The sequence below is a fragment of the Mizuhopecten yessoensis genome, unplaced genomic scaffold (assembly GCF_002113885.1).
Source record: "Mizuhopecten yessoensis strain PY_sf001 unplaced genomic scaffold, ASM211388v2 scaffold716337, whole genome shotgun sequence".
Lineage (NCBI taxonomy): Eukaryota > Metazoa > Mollusca > Bivalvia > Pectinida > Pectinidae > Mizuhopecten > Mizuhopecten yessoensis.
Genome location: NW_018480066.1, coordinates 709,836 through 736,177, shown reverse-complemented (window position 1 = coordinate 736,177; position 26,342 = coordinate 709,836). Strand labels below are relative to the sequence as shown.

The 26,342-nt window shown below is 35.2% G+C and overlaps 1 protein-coding gene across 2 annotated transcripts in view; it reads right to left on the bottom strand.

Moving 5' to 3' along the window:
• Positions 1-26,342, bottom strand: part of LOC110443285 (trichohyalin-like) — a 76,378-nt gene that overhangs the window by 46,577 nt on the left and 3,459 nt on the right. For both annotated transcript variants that reach the window (XM_021487421.1, XM_021487422.1), the window contains exons 3-12: positions 25,925-26,129; positions 20,316-20,424; positions 19,498-19,595; positions 16,730-16,809; positions 12,073-12,181; positions 11,336-11,433; positions 11,018-11,092; positions 10,608-10,708; positions 10,328-10,455; positions 888-1,043 (exon numbers count right to left, since the gene is read on the bottom strand). In XM_021487421.1, coding sequence (XP_021343096.1) covers positions 888-1,043; positions 10,328-10,455; positions 10,608-10,708; positions 11,018-11,092; positions 11,336-11,433; positions 12,073-12,181; positions 16,730-16,809; positions 19,498-19,595; positions 20,316-20,424; positions 25,925-26,129 — 1,159 coding nt within the window. The remainder of the gene's footprint in view (positions 1-887; positions 1,044-10,327; positions 10,456-10,607; positions 10,709-11,017; positions 11,093-11,335; positions 11,434-12,072; positions 12,182-16,729; positions 16,810-19,497; positions 19,596-20,315; positions 20,425-25,924; positions 26,130-26,342) is intronic.

The following is a 26,342-nucleotide window of genomic DNA, read 5'->3' as shown; positions in this document are numbered from 1 at the left end:
CACATATAGTTACAACTATTAACTTGACACATATAGTTACAACTATTAACTTGACACATAGTTACAACTATTAACTTGTCACATATAGTTACAACAATTAACTTGTCACGTATAGTTACAACTATTAACTTGTCACATATAGTTACAACTATTAACTTGTCACATATAGTTACATATATTAATTTGTCACATATAGTTACAACTATTAACTTGACACATATAGCTACAACTATTAACTTGACACATATAGTTACAACTATTAACTTGACACATATAGTTACAACTATTAACTTGACAAATATAGTTACAACTATTTACTTGACACATATAGCTGCAACTATTAACTTGACACATATAGTTACAACTATTAACTTGACACATATAGTTACAACTATTAACTTGACACATATAGCTACAACTATTAACTTGTCACATATAGTTACAACTATTAACTTGACACATATAGTTACAACTATTTACTTGACATATACATATCCAGGGTTTTCACTAACTTCAATGAGAAGAGTATTTCTTGATTGACTGAATGTCATGTTTGAAACTAAGCCTGATTACAATATGGCTACCACAGCATGTGACTTGTCAGCGCAAACAAAAATAAAAAACAAAATAGCAAAGTGACTACAACTGTTGTCAGTAAAGTTGTCAGTAAACCAATTGTACAGTATGGTCACAGGATGAGGAAGGCGGGGGCCAATTCTGAGAAAGGGTGGTGTGGTGTGGGGTGGTGTGGTGTGGTGTGGGGTGGTGGTCTATAATAGGTACTGGGTGGATCCAATTTCACATTACTTTGTACATGCAGACTCCGTAAGATACTATCAGTCACAAGCTTCAATCCTCCCCACAGTAAGGCCATCGTTAAGACCTACCTGGAAGAATTTGAGCTGATCGTCGTGTTCCTTGCGCTTGTGTTCATTGTAACGTCTCTTGAATCGCGACTCCCATACTGCCTGTTTTTCATCCTCCTTCATCTTCTTGTCGGACATTGTTGATACCAGTTTGTTGATTCTCCTGGCATTATGGGCCTGAAACATACAATGTACCTCAAGTGATGAACTGTCCATTTGTAGATATTAAATGCTGTGGGTTTTTTTGCTAACAAATAATGAAGCTCATGCTGTTGTGAAAAATGTGTTTTTTTGTTGTTGCGTATGGGGGTTGGGTGTTAGCAAATAACGAACTTCTAGTATTATAGAACTGTCCATTTTAAATGTTGCGAAAAGTATATTAACACAGTGTAATTCAAATATCCGGCTTTATCAAACTTTGACTCAAAAACTTTTCAAAAATCAGGTGTCATCAATCGTCTTCAATTATTAAGTCTTCAAGCAACCTATGATTAAGTACTTGTACTTTATGATGTAACATTATGTACATGTATATGACTTTAGATTAGTACTACATTTATGTATATGATTAAATACTACATATGACTAAGTACTACAAAGGTAGCGTATAGTGTTAAAACAGTTACCAGTGACAGGTGACACAATGTCCCAATGTTTCTGGTAGCAATATATAGTCTATCGTAAACATTAAATTAATTTCTCTACAATACCAAACTGTCATGATAAAAGATATTGCTTGTATCAAATATTTCCTTGCCCCCAATACTTTTACCAAGAAAACCAATATGTCAATATTTCAAAAGTTAAAACAGCAAACTTTCCAGTCCAATGTCCCCCACTAATATTGATGACAAATGCTGTCACACCAAGATCCTTTTTCTTTACATAGTTGACAATAGACATGTTACTTAGAGAATCACAAGATTTTTATCCGTTTGTTAACAATATATAGGTGCTTGGTTTTATCTAGGGTAGCAAATAATATCTTCGTAACTTAGTGAGTCTAAACCTGAGAGTTCACCTTTAGATGAAGAGATTACCCCGACCTTACTACTGACAGGACACCAAGCCCTTCCTGCCTTCTGCTCGCCACCCAGATAATACACTGCAGTTTTAAATAAAAACAAAAACTTTAAAATTTAATCAAGTAATGTGTGTGTGTACCCAGAAAAGCTGTTATTGGTCCGGAGGGTTGTAAATCCCTTCCTTCCTACCATTACACCCAGAGCTGCAATTTATTAAGGCAGTACTCATGTTATCATCAAACACTGTTGATATAGGCACATGCTACACAAAATCAACCCCGGACATTAAAGACCGCACCACTAGATGTTGACATTCATTCAGCAAAGTAAATCATCAGTTTTGGATAACATGTAATTTGAGGTTGTAACTTTCTCATCTATTTTCAATTTTCTTCAAATTAAGGCCAGCTGATTACTTTCTGTATGAATGACCACCAAGATTTCATTTGAATTTATGGTGGTAGCGGAGATTACATGCAACCTGTGTAAAAGAATGACTGGGTTTTTGACAAATATGTGTAACTATGCAGATGTGGTATGTATATGCAGGCCAAAGAATGCTTCACAATCTTAACACTCACTTACTATATAATTTGGGATGAAAAATTTCATTTGGATGGATGTGAATTTGTTGTTGACGAGACCTACATATCACTTACAGTCACCCTATATTTTCTTTTCAATGTAAAAGCTCTCAGAATGACAAATATCTGTTTCATGACTTCACCTGCGTACATGTCTCCAGTACCAACATCCTCTAAGCCAGTCACTATGATCTGTATTATTATAATACACCTGTTTAACCTACCAAGGTCAATTCATTCAACAACATCTAAAAACATATTTAGTGATATGCTAAATACATCTTAACGTTTGAAATGGTACACAAATTTTCTTGAATGAATTAACATGTGTCTTCATTTTTAATTCAGATTAAATTTAACTAAAATTATCAATTAAATATTCATATTACTTAATTAATTCCTTAAGAAAAATATTCTGTAAATATTCCTGTCTAAAAATCAATTTTGTTATTAAAACTATTTTCATTTTGTTGCTTTTTTCTGAGGTTTCATATTTAATGTCAAAGTCGGTGTATTTATTTAATTAGAACATATCAACCCCACATCTTACCTAGAGCTTGTTTTTCTACATGATGTACTTTACATATTTCTTACCTATAAGAGGAAATTGACAAACAAATCACACTACCTATAAATTAACCTTAGTCACCTATGACAGTAACTCCATTGTAATGTAGAAATTCTTACTTTACCTAGACTGTAGTTAAAATACAGCTCAAAACTTCTAACTTTACCTACTGCTGTGATTAAAATACAGCTCAAAACTTCTAACTTTACCTACACTGTAATTAAAATACCGATCAAAACTTCTAACTTTACCTACACTGTAGTTAAAATACAGATCAAAACCTCTAACTTTACATACTACTGTAATTAAAATACAAATCAAAACTTCTAAATTTACCTACCACTGTCATTAAAATACAGCTCAAAACTTCTAAATTTACTTACCACTGTCATTAAAATACAGCTTAAAACTTGTAATTTTACCTACCGCTGTAATTGAAATACAGCTCACAACTTGCAATTTTACCTACTGCTGTCATTAAAATACAGCTCAAAACTTCTAACTTTACCGACCGCTGTCATTAAAATACAGCTCAAAACTTCTAACTTTACTTACCACTATAATTAAAATACAGCTCAAAACTTCTAACTTTACCTAGCTACCGCTGTAATTAAAATACAGCTCAAAACTTCTAACTTTACCTACCACTGTAATTAAAATACAGTTCAAAACTTTTAACTTTACTTACCACTATAATTAAAATACAGCTCAAAACTTCTAACTTTACCTACCGCTGTAATTAAAATACAGCTCAAAACTTCTAGCTTTACCTACCGCTGTCATTAAAATACAGCTCAAAACTTCTAACTTTACTTACCACTATAATTGAAATACAGCTCAAAACCTCTAACTTTACCTATGGCTGTAATTAAGATACAGCTCAAAACTTCTAAATTTACCTACCGCTGTAATTAAAATGCAGCTCAAAACTTCTAACTTTACTTACCACTATAATTAAAATACAGCTCAAAACTTCTAACTTTACCTATGGCTGTAATTAAAATACAGCTCAAAACTTTTTACGTAACCTAATTACAATACAGCTTACAATAACTTCTAATGGTATTCTATTACAATTGCATTGGAAGTTTTGCCAACATTAACCAGGAATTATCTAAAATTATCCAAAAAACCCAATACCCTGGTTTCCAAGGTTGTTTTATAAGAAATAACATTGGACATTTCAGTATCTAAAACAGCATATAGACTGAAATTATTTGTTTTAGATCAGCTTATAAAATAAATTAGACACTGGGTTATGATGAGTGAAGAGTTTGGTCCATTTTACAGGATACACTGAATGAGACAGTGATTTTATAATCCCATGAAACCTTTCAGAGCTAAATTGTATTCGGAAACCTGAATACAGCAGCTAGATCTTCAACTACCGGTAAGTCAATTACTATGTATCCATTTCTACATAGACCTGTATGCTGCGGAAACCTGCATGAACCTGACCTTTCAAAAATGATACCTTTGCACATGAGAAATTCAAGAGCAGCACAGAAGTTAGAAATGTATGCAAGTTAAGTTTTTCACATGAGATTCAAGTCAGTTTATGTTGCCAAAGAAACTGCTTACATGCAATGCTTATAAATTATGTGCAATGATTTTCCTGTATAAGAAAAAGGATTTTAACACTTCAGCTCATGTTAGAAAATCTAGGCTTATGTGAGTGACCTAGATTATAACTTATAATTATCTACACGATATAAACATATTCCTATGTAAATTGAGCCTACTGTTAAATATCCAAAACCCTAGATGTACTCCGAACAAAAACGGATTTGTTCCAATTATTGTAGGGTTTGGACCAGTTTTACCATACATATTATCTCTCCCTGTAAAACAAGCCCATAGAATATCAACAACTAATTGTTTCATTCCAGAAATGGTTTCGAGCTAGAAAAGTTGAATTATTCAAAAAAGTAATTTCTGTTGGAGATAAAATTGTATCAGAAACTTGCTAGCACACTGCCTGCTTGGTTATAGGGCTGTGGGGACATGGCACACACTTGTAACTATAATGAGGGCACTTGTTAAAATTGTAACCTCTCAGTCCAACACAATCCACACATCTCTCATTCCAGGGAGGAAATGATGGTGTAAGTTGATAAAATTCTGACAAGACATCTCTTTCGAAGATTGAGGAAGCAACCCTAGCAAAAACCTGACTTCACAGTGTCAAAAGTCTAAACCCATTAACAGCATGCATAATGATGAAATATTCATGAAAACTTTTGACATGAAATGCTAATATTGGAAAAATATGCCATCTGTGACGTGAAATTTTTGACAGTGAGGAAAACAGTTCTTTGCATGCTGTGATAGCATTACAACAAAACAAGGTCAATACGTGTCATGATTTTCAGAGAATATTTTGAATCCATCTGCTAAAATAAAGATTGGGTTAATTTTCTCTTCACACTTTTCCCCACTGCATGGAAGAGGACTGCGGGAAAGGGGTGGACACAGTGTGAGCATGGAGAAATAAAGGTGGGCAGATGGAGTGGATGGGATGGGGTCCGGTTCTGATAGGGATGGGGTTAAATCAAAACTATAAACAAGAATAGAATGTCTCACAGTTATCTTAAACAATGAATGTAGCATTGCCTATAGTATTACCCTACATTAAGGTTTTATCATTTAATGTAGCCTCCTCTTGATTTTAATCGTATCACATATATTTATACCTTGAAAAACTTTAAGGAACAATACACATGTACATGGAAAATAAATTCCTTCATTGTACACTTATAAAATGAAAGCAGAATGACCTTTTCAACATGAACTAGCTGCTGATCATTTATCATCAAGAAGTGTGGTTTTATTATCCAATAGATGTCTCAATCAACTCCACTGTATTACAGAGATAGAGATGAAATATATACAATCTCTTATAAAATCTTAAGTTGTGAACTCTGTCAACAGCGAGGGCAATAACGTAGGGCAGTGGCGTAGGGCATTGTTGGGGCATTGATGTAGGGCAATGATGTAGGGCAGTGGCGTAGGGCAATGATGTTGGGCGATGATGTAGGGCAGTAGGGCATTGATGGGGCATTGATGTAGGGCAATGATGTAGGGCAGTGGCGTAGGGCAATGATGTAGACTAAGTTACTAGTCATAAAGTATAAATTAATAGTGGATTCCACTAATTCACAGAACTTCCACTTAAAATCATCAAATGATTGATGATCAAGAGTTAACATGAGGGGGAACTGTCATATTACACTGGGGTAAAAAATAGTACCACATCACAGAATATAGCAGTGGGAGACTGTCACAGAATATAGCAGTGGGGGACTGTCACAGAATATAACAGTGGGGGACTGTCACAGAATATAACAGTGGGAGACTGTCACAGAATATAGCAGTGGGAGCCTGTCACAGAATATAGCAGTGGGGGACTGTCACAGAATATAACAGTGGGGGACTGTCACAGAATATAACAGTGGGGGACTGTCACAGAATATAGCAGTGGGGGACTGTCACAGAATATAGCAGTGGGGAACTGTCACAGAATATAGCAGTAGGGGACTGTGACAGAATATAACAGTGGGAGACTGTCACAGAATATAGCAGTGGGAGCCTGTCACAGAATATAGCAGTGGGGGACTGTCACAGAATATAGCAGTGGGGGACTGTCACAGAATATATATCTCAGCCCTGTATAAATCACACCTTGGACTTATCTTGGACTATACATAATGAACAGAAATTTGTTCACTTTCTACAGGTCTCATTGAAAGCTTGTAAAAACTTTTTTTCTGAATTAATAAAACAGTAAATGGCTTATAAATCAATAGCCCAATACTTTGTATGCATCATGTAAAACTTACGTCATTCAATTTAATGATAACCCCTGCTGGGACAGCAATACATTTCTACCTACCAACATTTTGTGATATTTATTGACAGTGTTAAAACATGGTCACTAGATAATTTCACGGTACAGGTTTTTACAAATTTGAAAACTGACAAATTAATTATGTAATTTGATGTAATTAATACATGGTAGACATACTTAGCTACTAATTTCTCCACTTTATAGTGATTTGGAGTAAATGAGGTAGCATTCATTGTCAAGGTCGATAACCATTCAACACCTTGGGGGGTTACAAAAACAGAAATTATTAAACATCAAGAAATTAGATTTCATTTCATTCACAAATAATATGACTCCATGTGTAATTTTGATTATTCGGGTTAACAATATTTTGACATGTTTCTTTCATCATTTTCCGGTAAGTAAATACAATGCCCTGGATTTTAGCACGTACACATGCAATGCACATCAACATATTAACATATGTTTATAAATCAACATTATTTTTGACTTAATTTCATCAATCAGTGACGCCAATAAAATTGAGTGAAACCCTTGATGTCTGTTAAGTGTGTAGACTTAATATCTCAATGGGACCAATAGCAATCTATAGTCAGTATGTCATAGGCTTATTCAACGATGTTAATTACGCTGCTCAACGAGTACCTATAGAAAAAACATGGACTGAACTGATTGAAAAAATATTTTGAAATCAAGTACAGCTGTAAGACATCTTGTCCACTTGAAACACTTATTAAATGTTGAACATACCTTGTCAAATTCACTCAGAACATTTCTGATCAAGGCTTAGTGAAAAGACTAACTGCTGTAAGGTAGAAGGGAAACATCTTACAGTGTTGTATGGGGTTGTTGTCTGTGTGAATTGTACTCGACTCCCTCTTTGTAACATGACCACTGTGTCAACTGCACAGCAGGGGAAGTGTGTAAGATAAGCTTCTTTCTCAAGGTAATTGCTTCTCGTGTAGCCAACAAATTAAACAATTCTGTGAAGAATCTACCCGCTCAGATTTCCCTATAACAAATATGTCTAAACCTCCCCCATTCGAGTTCCATGGGTACAAGATAGTGAATTAGTTTTCACAGCTTCAATATGGCCTGGCAAATACAATTTTACGGTTTAGGATTCATTAGCTGTGACAAGACAGAGAGAGTCTTCCTCAATAGATGGGTTATATACAGTATATAATATAAAAGGCAAAGACCTGCAAGTTTTTATAATCTGTGAAAAAAATGTGCTGTGGAGAATTCAACTGATTTTCCATAAATTATTAAATATCTGTTCAATATACAAATATAAGGTACTAAATGAAGCTCTGATAAACATATTTCACTGAACAGGAAGTTCATATTAATGAAATGATAATAAACATATTTCACTTAACAGAAAGTTCATATTAATGAAATAATAATAAACATATTTCACTTAACAGAAAGTTCCTATTAATGAAATGATAATAAACATATTTTCACTTAACAGAAAGTTCATATTAATGAAATGATAATAAACATATTTCACTGAACAGAAAGTTCATATTAATGAAACAATAATAAATACAAAAGTCATTGTAATTTCTGGACCAGTCTAAAAAATGTCAATATAAAACATAATGATCACGATAAGTAGAGTTTTGAGACACTGGATGGGAAACAAATTGTTTTTGGTTTGTCCTAACACAGGTGTGCTAGCTTTATTACATACATATACAATTCACATGAAAAAAACATAAGCATTTAGTCCATTCGATTGATCTGTGCCATTTTTGTAACAAATGTCTGGTTATCTGTGCCAGTGACAGCCCAGCTCCCGCTTGATAAGACAGACAAGCCTCATATTCACTATTTTATAATGACATTTACCTGAACTTGGCCCAAACTATGTAACACCTGCAGGCTAACCAACACAAATTGGTACCGTATATTTTATGTTATAATTACAACAAAAATCAAAGAAGACTCAAAATTTGATACCATCTTGTTAAATTTATAAACATTTTAAAGAATTTGATATTTCTGAAAGTGTTCATGTATATATATACTGGTATACAGAAAGAAAAAAATAACACAATGCTGCTGTGAAAAAAATCTTTTAAAAAGGATGTGCTTTCTGTACAGATGGGAGAGAGGATAAAAACAAACACATGTTTTGCTTTAGGCTAACTAGCTATATATATAGTACAGTGGGGAAAAAGATATTTAACATTAAAGGATCAAGTTGATTTAAATGGTGTGGTAAGGAGGCGGGGAAATATGTTACCTGGAGGAGGGGTAGATTTCACCAGATCCCGGGGAAAGGGAGAGGGGCAACAGCAACCTTAACTGAAGAATGGGGGGATTCATTGGAGACAAATCAGGGAGAGGCAGTGACATAAAGTTTATAGATGAGAAAGTGTCAATGTTAACTTGGAGGATTAATGTTGGGGATGTACAAACATGTTATCAGACAAATGGTAGGGTTTAAACTCGTCTTTTCCTGGAAACATTATGGTGTTTTAATGGTTGGTGGACTGTCAAGTTGAGTTTACAAGAGAAAAATTTAATCATATCACTTAATACATGCAGGACAAAGGAGATAGTGCTGATTTCCCAACCAGCACCTGTACAGTTTTTGAAATGACAAAAATGTTCAAATTGACTGTAAAAAGGTTAAATAAGATTTGTTGTTACTATAAGCTACTGGGATATTTCTAGTGCAATGTATATAGAAGGCTCAATTAACAACAAATAGTTGATGTTACATGTGTGAATCTGGGGCACCATGTCAAGCCTTCACTAACAACCCTCTAATACCTTTACAGACAATACCTTTACAGACACAATACCTTTATAGACAATACCTTTACAGACACAATACCTTTACAGACACAATACCTTTACAGACAATACCTTTACAGACAATACCTTTACAGACACAATGTTGTGTTTTAACTTATGAAGTAAAATCAAGACAAAGAGAGACAACTGAACAATGATTGGGAAAATGGCACATATCCTTAAAATATTGCAGAGTTATTTCCCTTTATTTCATTTTGGTGTTATGTTTTATGTATAGATTTAGGGCAAAATATTGCCATATGAGGACTAATTTTTAATTGTTTTGTGTACATTAAGACTGGAAAATCTCTGTTACTACCAAAATAGCCAACAGGCATGAGAAGAGAATAAAGAAGTAAGCATTTCTACGACCACAAAGCCTATTGCAATTGTTAAATTTCCAAATGTAAATGAATAAATATTGAATTCTAGGGATGAAAGAGTTATTTCCCTTGTCCACCGATCTATAATGTATCCAATCAGCAATCTCAGCAATCCATGATTGTTAAGGCTCAATATGTTTATAAAGATGCTTGTTCAAACATATACAAACAATACCATCCCCATTAGCTTTGAACACTTGTGTAGTATATATTTAAAGAGCAGTCCAGGGGAAACTCACTGACCTCCAGTTTCTGGTCAATCTGTCGGGCCTTCATGTCTAGGTTGGCATGGAAAGCTGCCTCGTTTAGTTGTCGCTGTATGTTAGAATTATCATCTAGTCGAAACTGGGTGTCTGTTAAATGTCGTTGTTCTGAAACAGATTCAAAGATACAACTAAGTACACTGATTTGAAATTCAGTCACATGTTACCATTTTATAAACAGTATTCTCAACATCATCATCATCATCATCATCTAGTACTCGGTATCTAATACAACATCCACATCCTTATCTAGTACTCACCGTCTCGTTTTTTGATATCTAAGTGTGACTTTGTTAGGGACAGGTCAGCACTTAATTTTCGTTTATTCATTTCTGCTGCCTTAGTATCACCATCACTTCTCCTGTAGAAACAAAACAATAGAGCTAGAGTCCTGTACTTACAATCAACAGCCTGCTAGTTTAATAATCACTAGCATAATATGTCTATGTAACAAAAAAACTGGTCTCCTTTTTAACTGTATCATTACCTTTATCTGGCATTACATACTCATCAAGCAGTTAATGATAAAGTATTATCATCTGAATATGAAAATAACAAATTCTCATTTACAGATGAGTCAAAATGTACCACAGTAGAAATGTAATATTTATATAACAAGAGTTTTCTAACCAAACTCAATGAAGCACTAAGTCAAAATTGAAATACTTACATTAATTTATTTTTAACATTATCCACTCCTTGTAAATTTTCTTGTATTTTATTTGTTTGATTCTTCTTTCTTTCTCTGAAATGAAAATAAAATAAAATGAAGATATTATATCAGAACTGAACCAGTAGGATTTTAAGACAAATTCCAGGGAACCTAATGAGGAACCTAGGCCTAATGATATAAATTTGATAAAGTCCCAATTTTATTTAATGAACACAAGAGAAATCTTCCTCACGGGACACATATGAATCAGTTATCAGCAACAACTCACAGTAGGAATGATCCTAGTCCATAAAACAATTTTTTTATCAGTTTTACCTTTCCGATTCAAATCGCATTACTCTGCCTTTCTGAGATTCCATATTCAGATTAATAGACAGCTCGGCCAGTTCGTTTTGTAGATTCAGCTGTTCTTCCTGAAAGTACCAGTGTAACATATTATGTAAAACCAGGGCCAAACATTTATAAACATGAGCTTTTTAAAATTTGAGATGGTACACTGTTCTATTAAAGGATTTCAATGATCAAAGTTTCTAAATAATGATAATAATTAATAATAATTTCAGGCTCTTTTATACCACTTAATTACAACCTAGTTCATAGGTTGTCTCAAAACGGTTCACAAATAATTATCCGTGGTTATAGAGCCTTTGCAACCAGCCAATATCTTTCTCAGCTCCCTGGGGAGCATACAACTGGTGCTACCGTTTCAGCGCTCACAGCTAGCATTCAACAATTCTAACATTGCCCAAACACATACTCATTTACAGCTGAGTAGACTGGAACAAGCGGAGTAAAGTATCTTGATCAAAGATACAACACACTGCCGTGTCGTGACTCGAACCTGCAACCCTTCAGTCACGAGCCAAGCGTCCTACCACTAGACTACCGTGCCTCCATAAACAGATTACATGTGATAATTAATGTTTAGATATAATTAGTAACCTTAACTGCCTTTACTACATCTTTAGTTGAGTCACTGTTTCATAAAGTAGCAGTTACAATCATATAACTTTTACAAATGTTTTATCTAAAGAGAATAAAGACTCGTTTACCTCTGTCTGTCTCATTTTGGTTTCAAAATCCTGATTCATTCTAAGCACCTCAATCCTCTTGAGCTCCAACTCGCTCACTTTGGAACGGTACTTGCGAGAAAGGTCCGACCTACAAAGTGGAAGCACACACATAACTTACAGATCTATGTAACAAAATATGGCATGTCAAATCATAGTACATCTAATAAAAACTGTTTATAAAACTGAAATGATCAGACATTCTCTGAGAACTTTATTTACTCAGTTCTTTATACTTTCACTTTAGATACTGTCAACAGATTGTTGACCTGAATCAACCATACCATTTATATATAAACACATATCAATAAGTGTATTGACGGGACTTAACTGTGAGAGATTTGACAGTTAGTAAAGACAAAAAAACACATGCAAACATTTAACATAAACAATGTCAAAAGTAAATTTTAAAGGATTTAATTCATTTTTCATAAATCTCCCATTAGATATTAAATATTGCCAAAAAACGAAAATTGCAGCAAATACACCATCACCGTTATACCATGACCTGATCTATAATATTAACATGATGTCATGAATATTCATATTTGTTGCTAAAAGATAAAATAGTTCCTTTACTTGTTACAAGTACTCAATATAATGCCTCAGGTTTACAGAAGAACATAATTTCAATATAATGTCCCTAGTTTATTTACATCAAAACCTTGATATAATGCCCTTGTCTATATAAGTATTATCTCAATATAATGCCCCTGGTGTGTGTAAGTATAACCTCAATATTAGGGCTGAAACGATATATTAACATTCGGATATGTATCACAATATGTATCACTATACTGTGTTGTCAGTTTACGATATGTATCTCGATACATATAGTAACGATAGAAACATGTTTGAAGTGATATGAGTAGACTAAATTCTGAAATGACAAATCCTGAAAATATTGTAGGTTATCGTTACCTCCAAAAAACTTTTTGTATCGTACCGTATTCAAAATATCGCGATATATCGTTGCAGCCCTACCCAATATAATTCCCCATATACACCAAAAAGCTCAATATAATGCCTCATAAAGACAAAAATTGCTGAACAGACTTAGACAACAAAGAAAGGTATTAATCTATATCTTTTTATACTGGCATCAACTGTAAAAATGTGAATCGACAATGGAGAGCTTACTTTTAGTAGCTTGTAACTACTAGCTGTTACAGAATTGTTGGTGTAATAAATATGGGATGTTATTTATTTTTTAAAACAGTAAATATATGAAGAAAAGAAATGACTACAGTATATTATTGGAATATTAAATCAACTTGTGATCAAAGTATAAATACAGAGTTGAGCATTGTGTAATGTAACTAGCATACATTACAATTGTAAGAGAGATGATGAGCATTGACACAAGTCAATATACACTTGTTACATAAAATGATGACTGTGAACTGAAGACACATGGAAGCATACATTGTGTATCACGATACTGTGGTCATAATATGTATCACGATACTGTGGTCACGATATGTATCACGATACTGTGGTTACGATATGTATCATGATACTGTGGTCACGATATGTATCACGATACTGTAGTCACAATATGTATCACGATACTGCGTTGTCACAATGACTGTGAACTGGAGAAACGTTCTTCCGACCCATTTCTCTGTTCTGTACTTTAGGCACTGATATATACATATGTAATGCATACTCATATGAATTCCGTTTATTTTACCTGCCGGTTGTAAATTCTATCAACCATGTGCGGATTATATAATCGGGTAGGTAACTCCTCTTCCACCAGGTACCAGACAAGTGAGGTTGACTTTGTGAATTTTTGTAATTCATAGATTCGTTGGTTGCTTGCAGCCCATCCTTCCATAATTGTTAGCCTTACTACGATTTTAACACCTAGGCCATTTTCTTTTAAATGGTTAAACCAGTCGGACCACAGTTAAGAATTATTTAATGTAGTCTAATCCCACTTCGGCCACCACATGTCTTAATTGTGTAATGTTTTTTGTGCCATGTAACAACTTGTTAAACTTTACTTCTGCCTGGTAAGTTGTCATTGTCACCGGTTGTCTGTATCTATATTATTTCACTTCTGCCTTGTAAGATGTCATTGTTACCGGTTGTCTTTATCTATATGATTTTACTTCTGCCTGGTAAGGTGTCATTGTCTCCGGTTGTCTGTATCTATACTATTTTACTTCTGCCTGGTTAGATGGCATTGTCACCGGTTGTCGGTATCTATATTATTTTACTTATGCCTGGTAAGATGTCATTGGCACCGGTTGTCTGTATCTAATTATTTTTCTTCTGCCTGGTAAGATGTGATTGTCACCGGTTGTCTGTGTCTATATTATTTTACTTCTGCATGTAAGGATGTCATTGTCACCGGTTATCTGTATCTATATTGTTTTACTTCTGCCTGGTAAAATGTCATTGTCACCGGTTGGCTGTATCTATATTATTTTATTTCTGCCTGGTAAGATGTCGTTGTCACCGGTTGTCTGTATTTATATTATTTTACTTCTTCCTGTTAAGATGTCATTGTCACTGGTCGTCTGTATCTATATTATTTTGCTTCTGCCTGGTAAGTTGTCATTGGCACCGGATGTCTGTATCTATATTATTTGTTAAGACTGGAATTTGCAAACAAAAGCAACAGTCGACCCCTTGGGGAGACTGTAATGTGGCGGGTTGGCGAGGGGGCGACATACCAGGTATGTATGTTTTATATAGAACTTATCAACCAAACTTACAATATAGAGGACTCCAAATCCACCCAAGTACATTTTAAACATTTAAACAACGGAGCCATTAAATAGATTGAATGACATTCCCTCTCTGCAAATGTCATCCCATCTATATCATTTACTTCTGCCTGGTAAGTTGTCATTTTCACCGGTTGTCTGTATCTTTATTATTTTACTTCTGCCTGATAAGATGTCATTGTCACCGGGTGGCTGTATCTATATTATTTTATTTCTGCCTGGTAAGATGTCACTGTCACCGGTTGTCTGTATGTATATTATTTTACTTGTGCCTGGTAAGATGGCATTGTCACCGGTTGTCGGTATCTATATTATTTTACTTCCGCCTGGTAAGATGTCATTGGCACCGGTTGTCTGTATCTAATTATTTTACTTCTGCCTGGTTAGATGTCCCTGTCACCGGTTGTCTTTATCTATATTATTTTTCTTCTGCCTGGTAAGATGTGATTGTCACCGGTTGTCTGTACCTATATTATTTTACTTCAGCCTGGTAAGATGTCATTGGCACCGGTTGTCTGTATCTAATTATTTTACTTCTGCCAGGTAAGATGTTATTGTCACCGGTTGTCAGTATCTATATTATTTTACTCCTGCCTGGTAAGATTTCATTCTCACCGGTTGTCTGTATCTTTATTATTTTACTTCTGCCTGTTAAGTTGTCATTGTCACCGGTTGTTTGTATCTATATTATTTTACTACTGCCTGGTAAGATGTCATCGTCACCGGTTGTCTGTATCTGTATCATTTTACTTCTGCCTGGCAAGATGTCATTGTCACCGGTCGTCTGTATCTATATTATTTCACTTCTGCCTGGTAAGATGACATTGTCACCGGTTGTCTGCATCTATATTTTTTTACTTCTGCCTGGTAAAATGTCATTGTCACCGGTTGGCTGTATCTATTTTATTTTGCTTCTGCCTGGTAAGTTGTCATTGTCACCTGTTGTCTGTATCTATATTACTTTACTTCTGCCTGGTAAGTTGTCATTGTCACTGGTTGTCTGTATCTATATTACTTTACTTCTGCCTGGTAAGATATCATTGTCTCCGGTTGTCTGTATTTATATTATTTCACTTCTTCCTGGTAAGATGTCATTGTTACCGGTTGTCTTTATCTATATTATTTTACTTCAGCCTGGTAAGATGTCATTGCCACCGGTTGTCTGTATCTAATTATTTTACTTCTGCCTGTTAAGATGTCATTGTCACTGGTCGTCTGTATCTATATTATTTCACTTCTGCCTGGTAAGATGGCATTGTCACCGGTTGTCGGTATCTATATTATTTTACTTCTTCCTGTTAAGATGTCATTGTCACTGGTTGTCTGTATCTATATTACTTTACTTCTGCCTGGTAAGGTGTCATTGTCACCGGTTGTTTGTATCTATATTATTTTACTACTGCCTGGTAAGATGTCATCGTCACCGGTTGTCTGTATCTGTATCATTTTACTTCTGCCTGGCAAGATGTCATTGTCACCGGTCGTCTGTATCTATATTATTTTGCTTCTGCCTGGTAAGATTTCATTGTCGCCGGTTGTCTGTATCTATATAATTTTACTTCTGCCTGGTAAAATGTCATTGTCACCGGTTGTCTGTATCTATATTATTTGTTAACACTGGAATTTGCAAACAAAAGCAACAGTCGACCCCTTGGGGAGACTGTAATGTGGCGGGTTGGCGATGGTGCGACATACCAGGTATGTATGTTTTATATAGAACTTATCAACCAAACTTACAATATAGAGGACTCCAAATCCACCAAAGTACATTTTAAACATTTAAACAACGGAGCCATTAAATAGATTGAATGACATACGCTCTCTGCAAATGTCATCCCATCAAATTTGCTCGTATTTGTTGAATATAACAAAAGTTTGGTGAATTGATCAGCCAAACTTACTGCTGGACTTCGTTTTTTCTGCCCTGCCATTTTGTATTGTGTTCTGTAGACATGGTATGTTGTATCCGTGTCTTTGTCAGCTGAAATGGGAAACATCTTATTACAGATACCACTGGGGTACTTGGTGACAGATTATAGAATCCAATTTCATGGTGAAACCTCAAGTAACCATGGAAACAGAAGCATCAATAATAAAATGTGCAGTGCTGGTTAGTGAAGCATTCAACAGGTGGAGCAATACAGTCAGTTTTGAGTTACCTTTATACATGTACCAGGTGATTATTTCCTGGTTGTATATTCTTTTTATATTTATTTTACTTATTTTTGAATATGTTGAAAAAATAATGTCGCTTTTTAACTTTTCTAAACAGATATTTAACAGAAAGAGAACCCAGGAAAGAAACATGTCATTATTCAGTTGGAGGCCTCAAAACTGCATGTACTTTTTTTTAAAGTGTGAGTTAACAGTTATCTAGTCACCAGCAAACTTTGATTTATAATAGCCCAAGGCTATGTACATGTATGTTATAAAAAATTGCGATAATATAGTCTTTAAGTAGAATTTGTCCCAAATTATAAGTTATAATCACAAAGATTATAAGAGGTAAACCTCAAAAAAAGGCATTTTATTATACCCCTGCTTCAACCCCCAGTGTATGTGTGTGTGTGTGGGGTGGGGGGTGGGGGAGGGTGGGGTATATAGCAACCGCTTGGTCCGTCTGTGCTGACAGTGGTTTCTGGAGCATATCTCAGCCACTGATTATCAATGGGCACCAAATTTAAAGTTTGTATATACATGCATGTGTATCATGGGAAAGGGACGTGTCACATCATAAAATGAGGTCACTGTTTTAACCTTGAATTTGACCTCAAGTACTGAAAGAATGATTCTGGAGCATATCTCAGCCACCATTTCATGAATTGGCAAAAAAGCATGTATATTGGATACATCATTGAAAGGCAGTATTGTCACACCCTAAAATGAGGTCACTGTGGCCTCAATTTGACCTTTGATCTTGACCTTAAATAATAAAATACAATGTTTCAGAAATACAGGTTTCTGAGTATATCTTGGCCACTGTTTCATGAATGGGCTTCAAACTTAGTAGACATACAGGGAGTAGGGGTATCTTTGAAACACTTCACCTTCTAGTTAAATCTAGTTTCTTTTGTAGTTCATAATAAAATGTTTGATCAAGCATAAATTTCATAATTTCAAGAATTTCAAGTAAGCTTATTAAAAAATATCAATTAATGATATATGATACTATGCAACTGTTTTATTAAGTACCTCATATACATTATAAAAGACAATGATTAAGAGTATAGGTACACGGAGTACAGGTAGTATACAAGCCTAATACCTTACTTTATTACAAAATCTACTTAAATTTTAACAACAGAATACTAACAGTCAAGGTTTGCTGGTGTTGGTGGAAACTCTGGCACTGAACAGCCAACAGAGATTTTTGCAAATCAAGAGTTCTAGAACTGGCTTGGATTAAATAGTTCTTAAATGTTTCATTTAAACAAACTTTTCACAAAGTTGATTTTGAATCAGAAAAGTAGACTGCTACAAAAATCTCTGTGATAAAAAGATCACTAAAGAACGGGTTACAGGTACATACAGGTGTAGCAGGCCGCTAGCTAATCAGCAATTCGACCACCAAACTTACTCTATAACGGCAACTTTTCTACCCTTTCTCTTTATCTCCTGATCTCTCAGGGCATTATTTTCAATTCTGTGTTTTGTTTGCTGTAGAGAGAAAATTCATATATCTTCCCCAGTGTTTTTAAAGATGAAAAATTTGACCAACAGCATATAGCAGGAAATTTAAGCTGAAATTTGATTTGGCAATTTGGCAGGTTAACATCTAAATCCCCAAAAAAATAATTCCAAAATAGAAACAAAAAAATGACTTTTTTTCTGTCATTATGTGGTCTGATTCTAACTACCATGGAGTATATACGTAGCTCATGAGAGTATAATGTTACACAGATTGTTGTGTGTTGTGTGCCAAAGGTAAGTGTAAATGCTGGTCAGCACAATTGTCTAGGGGTGACAGCTTAACATATCAGACTCCAAATTATAAAGCTAGGACTTATGAAAAATCACAATTATTTTTAAGCACAAAACATAAGCTTTCATTTCCTGAGCCAAATTGCCAAATATTATGACTTCCCAAAATTTCTGCAATATGGTACTTATTCAGGATATCATAGTATACCGTAAATAAACAAAAAAGTTCAGTTTAGCAAAAATCAAATACCTGTCTCTTCTAATCAAACTCATTAAAATCATATCATATACCTCTATATTTGAATGATAGGGAAATTAAACAAAATGGTTTATCTTACCACAGACAGGAGTATCGACACTTTTTCCAGTGTATGATATCCTTGTCTCACTCTAGGTTTGAGATGGGGGATTCCCCAGTTGTGACAATTGTATGATACATGTATCATCTCAACAATGCATTTACATCGGATCAATGACGTACTGACCTGTAGCATCATCAATGCAGATTTTACGGGGCCAACAGTTTAAACAGAAAATGATTCATTTACCTTCTAGTTGTAATGAGAGTGTGGGATCTCAACCCTTGAGGGAAGAATCTTAAGAATCTTCCTCCATTGGCTGAGATCATCCCACCTCACCCCAAATGGAGTGGGGTTTTCTTTTTATCATATTAACAATACTAGATATTCTTAACCATACAATACCACAAATACTCCCTACCCAACAAAACACACATAATTGAACCTACATCTTCCTTCTTGTGGACGAAGTCCCGCCTGATCTTTGTGTAGACCTCCAGTCCCTGGTTCAGTTTCTTCTCCTCCTGCATCCTCTTTTTATTAATCGCTGTGGAAGTTTAACAGAGTCTGAGATATTGTTGATCATATCATTATAATCAAATAGTTAATTATATATAATGACTAATAACGTTATCATATTTGCTCGTTTAGTAGGGAGCAGAACCTATTTCTACACTGGGCATAACTAGAACTGTGAGCCACAGGCATACTCATTCCCCCGCTCAACCACTAAATTAACTGAATCCCAAAATTTAAAAGTGAGTCTTTCAATATAAAATATACTGCCGATGTATTACCCCCAAAAAGTTTCACCATAATTAGTCACATTAGTTTGTACAAAAAGGGCAATAACTCTTGGAGAAATGTTGAAATCAAAATATAAATATCAGATGCCAACTACATGATGTACACAAAGTTTTGTTGAAATTGGCTATTAGTTTAGAAGGACTTATATGAACAAGATTTTATCAATAGACAGAAAGACTCAGACAAGTTTATTTCAGTATACCCTCTATACTTTTGTTGCAGGGGTAAAATAACCATACAGAGTAAAAAAAAATAAAAAAAACATTAATACATATTATTTGACATCCTGACAGATATGACGTGGAAGAAGTAGGCCAAATAACATTACCTGACTACATGTACTTGTATTGGAATGAATGCAGGTAACTGATCTGTTCCAAAAATGTTCTTCGCATTTTTGGTATGAGTCACTGAGGTATGAAGCAGGGGAGATAATTATCCTGCCAGTGCTGCCACTTACCATTTTCAAAATCCCTGAGAGTGTGTCGAACTGCCCGCTGATTCTTGATAATATCCCCTTCAACACGCTTTAGCTCTCGCTCCTCTTGTTTGTGTTGCCACATGTGATCCTATAAACAGGTCAATGTTAGAACTATATTGTTTCAATTTGAACCCAAATAAGACAAAAAAATAATTATAGCCATTGATTCATGAATGAAAGAAGTGAAAACATTTTTTTACCAGAAAATTGTTTTTATAAACTGTTTAAATGACAAGGACATGACACTATTTGGACATGCATTTCCAAGGTTCCGCTAACATTGTGTCATATATCTGTACAAAAGGAAACCAGTTTATATGTTTCTGATCAATCTGACTTTTCCAGATCTTAAACACTGTATACAATACCTATAACCCAAAATACCTCACCAATATTTACAACTTTAAATCTATTCCAGATTAAACATATTTTGATTTTGGACTTTTACTGGATGCATTGTCAAAAATAGCCTTAAAGAAGGGATACAGTGTACTGTGCGGTATGTCCAGCATGGTATGAACAGTGTCCTGCGTGGTATGTACAGTGTACTGTGTGGTATGTACAGTGTACTGTGCAGTATGTACAGTGTACTGCACGGTATGTACAATGTACTGCACAGTATGTACAGTGTACTGCACGGTATGTACAGTGTACTGCGCAGTATTACAGTGTACTGCGTGGTATGTACAGTGTACTGCACATTATGTAAAGTGTATGGCACGGTATGTACAGTGTACTGTGCGGTATGTACATAGTACTGCGCGGTATGTACAGTGTACTGTGCGGTATGTACAGTGTACTGCATGGTATGTAAAGTGTACTGCGTGGTATGTACAGTGTACTGCGTGGTATGTACAGTGTACTGCACGGTATGTACAGTGTACTGCACGGTATGTCCAGTGTACTGCACGGTATGGACAGTGTACTGCACGGTATGTGCAGTGTACTGCACGGTATGTGCAGTGTACTGCACGGTATGTCCAGAGTACTGCGCAATATGTACAGGGTACTGCATGGTATGTCCAGTGTACTGCGTGGCATGTCCAGTGTACTGCGCAATATGTACGGTGTACTGCACGGTATGTCCAGAGTACTGCGCAATATGTACAGTGTACTTCACGGTATGTCCAGTGTACTGCAAGGTATGTCCAGTGTACTGCGTGGGATGTAAAGTGTACTGCGTGGTATGTACAGTCTACTGCACGATATGTACAGTTTACTGCACGGTATGTACGGTGTACTGCATGGTATGTAGAGTGTACTGCGCGGTATGTCCAGAGTACTGCGTGGTATGTCCAGTGTACTGCGCAATATGTACAGTGTACTGCACGGTATGTCCAGTGTACTGTGCGGTATGTACAGTGTACTGCACGGTATGTACAGCGTATTGTGCGGTATGTACAGCGTATTGTGCGGTATGTACAGTGTACTACACGGTATGTAGAGTATACTGCGCGATATGTAGAGTATACTGCACGGTATGAAGAGGATACTGCACGGTATGTCATTTGACATTTTACACTAAATTTTGCCGTATGTTTTTGTGTAAATGGAAATGTTCATGGAGCCTTAACTTCATAGTTCACTATTGATCCAAACCAAGAAATTCTGATCCTTGGAAATATGTGTTATAGCAGCTATATAGATCATCCCTAAACTGAGTAAGGAAACGAAAGCTGCTGAATGGCTGGAATCAGTAAACAACTAAATTTTCATATAATGAAATGGAAATCAGAAATTATAACTTAGCAGTGTCATGAGTTTGACCATGCATGTAAAAGCGTCAAATCTATAATTATTTCACATGACTTATTTTACCTGTAAACAAGCCCTGATACACTTGCTAACATGTGTATCTTACAATTTTTTTTCTAAATTGTTATCAATTAACAAAGTGCAATATTATAGTCATAAATAATATTACAGATTTTTGTTTAAACAAAATTACATGTAAAAGGAATATATAAATGTTCAATTTCTAAAAAGGTTAGTGGAGTCAAAAGAAGTGAAAATTATCAAAAATTTTTTTTAAAAATACCATCAATAGATTTTCACCTGTGCATTATGTCTATTTAATTTTCATTATCAAATAAAGGCTAAAATCTTAAATCTAGTTTAAAATGTAAACAAATGACAGAAATGCCTTGACTGCATGTGATAATTTACCACCTAGAAAATGACTTGGTAGGAAAGTTTAAATGTCAAAATGTACTGTAGCTAATGACTTAAGGATGACATTGTCTATTTGTACACTGCAGTATGGTCATTTTATACATAGGCTAAAGGGTAATGACGATATACTGGAGAAAGGGAGGGACAGTTTATTTAGGAGAAAGGGAGGGAGAGTTTATATAGGAGAAAGGGACGGACAGTTTATTTAGGAGAAAGGGAGGGAGAGATTATACAGGAGAGAGGAAAGTAGAACTTTAAACAGGCCAAGTTAGAGAAAGAGATTGTGTATATAGACTATAGATGTCGGGAGGATGGAAGGGTCAGTGTATAGACTATAGATGTCGGGAGGATGGAAGGGTCAGTTTAAACAGTGCAGGAGTAACGAAAGGGATTAAGTTTATACAGGGTGATAGAATGGGAATCAGTTTACACAGGGTAATAGAAAAGGAATCAGTTTATACAGGGTGATAGATAAGTTTATACAGGGTGATATAATGAGAATCAGTTTTTACAGGGTGATAGAATGGGAATCAATTTATACAGGGTGATAGAATGGGAATCAGTTTATACAGGTGATAGAATGGGAATCAGTTTATACAGGGTGATAGAATGGGAATCAGTTTATACAAGGTGATAAAATGGGAATCAGTTTATACAGGGTGATAGAATGGGAATCAATTTAGGGGGGGTGATAGAATGGGAATCACTATATACAGGATGAGAGAAATGGAATCAGTTTATACAGGGCTATAGAATGGGAATCAGTTTATACAGGGTGGTAGAATGGGAATCAGTTTATGCAGGGTGATTGAATGGGAATCAGTTTATACAGGGTAATAGAATGGGAATCAGTTTATACAAAATGGTAGAATGGGAATCAGGAAGAAAAGGATGGGAAACAGTTTATACAGGGTGATAGAATGGGAAACAGTTTATACAGGGTGATAGAATGGGAATCAATTTATACAGGGTGATAGAATGGGAATCACTTTATACAGGAAGGGAGGAAGAAAGTCAGATTATACAGGATGAGAGAAATGGAATCAGTTTATACAGGATGAGAGAAATGGAATCAGTTTATACAGGATGATAGAATGGGAATCACTATATACAGGATGAGAGAAATGGAATCAGTTTATACAGGATAAGAGAAATGGAATCAGTTTATACAGGATGAGAGAAATGGAATCAGTTTATACAGGATGAAAAAAATGGAATCAGTTTATACAGGATGAAAGAAATGGAATCAATTTATACAGGATGATAGAATGGGAATCAGTGTATACAGGGTGATAGAATGGGAGTCACTTTATACAGGGTGATAGAATGGGAGTCAGTTTATACAGGGTCAGAGGAAAGGAGTCAGTTTAAACAGGATGGGAGGAAATGAGTCAGTTTATACAGGGTGGTACCAGTAGGAAGGAAGACAGTTTAAACAGGTTGGTAGGGAATCATACTAGACAGGGTGGAAGTAAGGGAATCAGTTCCTACAGGGTGGAAGTAAGGGAATCGGTTCCTACAGGGTGGAAGGAAGGGAATCGGTTCCTACAGTGTGGAAGGAAGGGAATCGGTTCCTACAGGGTGGAAGGAAGGGAATCAGTTCATACAGGGTGGAAGGAAGGGAATCGGTTCATACAGGGTGGAAGGAAGGGAATCGGTTCATACAGGGTGGAAGGAAGGGAATCGGTTCATACAGGGTGGAAGGAAGGGAATCAGTTCATACAGGGTGGAAGGAAGGGAATCAGTTCATACAGGGTGGAAGAAAGGGAATCGGTTCCTACAGGGTTGCAGGGAGGGAATCGGTTCCTACAGGGTTGCAGGGAGGGAATCAGTTCATACAGGGTGGAAGGAAGGGAATCGGTTCCTACAGGGTTGCAGGGAGGGAGGCTCAATGCCCAGCCTGTTGTATTACTACTATATATCATCAGAGTGCAAAATGTATTTTCCATGTATTCCAGTAAAGGTTATACATTTAAATACATGATTACTAAGTATCTTTCTACAATGTAAAATTCTAAAGATATGCTACAATTAGTATGACTGCAAAATTTTGAATATGAGGTAAAAAGGATTATAGGAAAGGACAATGGAAATTATAACAATATTGTCACAAATACCACCTTTACATACATGATCTGGATAAAACAACTATTTAGAAACTTGCATGATCCAGAATGAAAAAAGAAGCCAACAGAAACCTCTACAGGAACGACATCTTACACCAAAGGTAGGACAGGATATGATTTCTATATGCAAGAAATGATGAGATTCTAATATCTGATTTCAATTATTACAAGTTCACAACTACGGTCTGATGACAAATATTAGTTTTGTATCTTTTATGTTAAGATAAATATACCAGGTCCATTGGGGAAAAGATCTGAATTCAATGGAGTATTGTTCTAACATGGTCAGTGTTCACCACTACAGAGTAACAGAATGGCTATAATTACCCTCAGGGACATCTGGCCTTCCTGTGGAAATGGTGTTTTCAGCACATTTTATTAAATGAACTGATTGCATGCTGCACCATGCTGTACATTAAGGATATATCCTACCTTACCTTACACATTATACCAGTAAATGTTTACCTCCCTTATAAGATATTTAATTCAGCAGCATGCTTTACATCAGAATTACTGGAGTGTTAGCTTTCTGCACAAATTATATGACTTAATTATGATTTCCACTTATAAAAGATTTAACATCATTCTAAAAGTAAACGTCTCTTGGCGAAGAGATGAAGATCCCATTATATATCCTTAATACAAGGTACCAGTACAAAATCAAAAAAGACAACACCATTTTGACTTCAACAAAAAATTCCACCTAATACATTTAAAGAAACATGCACCTATAAAGAGTGTTACTGACTTGAAGCAATTCTAAATTCAGTTATTCAATTTTACTGCATATCATCATTCAGAAATGGCAGAATCTGTTTCCAAATTCAGTCAAATTTAAATCTGTAAATTATTAAAAATGTTTACTTGGAATAAAATACATCCATAATGCAGTTGAAACTTACATGTACGTGTATACTATAGAAAACAACAAATATTATTACCACACAAAACACATTTAATTGACAATTTCAGAATGAAAAAAAAAACTTTCTTTTTTCTGTTTTTGTCTCTTTCTTTCAATCTATACCTGTATTATATTTTATAAAAAAAATGAATGTTTGTATTTAAATTTGTGTTTGGACAGGTCAGTTCTTAATCTGAGCCCCAACCTGCTTCCCCACTAACTAAAATCACTTGTAATAAACTATAAGGATTGGAACACATGCATAACAAAATCGATCCATACGGAGGCATGCATATTGCCTAACAGGTTACAGATTAAATGTATAACACTATGCACTCATGCAGGCACTTTGAATACAGGAGACTTCCCTAAGTCTTAACACTCACCTCGATCACCTTCATTCTCTTCTTGTGGTCTTTTCCATCCTTCTCCACTCGGGCACTGAAGGCCACAACTGAAGGACGGCTAGGAATGCCTGAATCTGCTGATTTTCGTAACTTTTGTTTTGATTTATCTTTCTTTACCACAAAAGAATGAGAATATCTACTTGAATCGAGGAATCCTTCTGGGCCTACTTTTCTTTCTTGTTCTCTAGAAATGAAAAACACAAAAAAATAACAATTAAAATTACAGTTTCAGAATCTTATTCATTACAAATACAAATAATGTGATAGAGGATACCTATTTCACAAGGCTTTACTGATGGATGAGCTCTTCATTCACCAATCTGAATTTTCCCCTATTCTACAAAGCTTTACCTCTAAAAGTAATTAATCTGAATTATTTTATATGTGTGATATATTG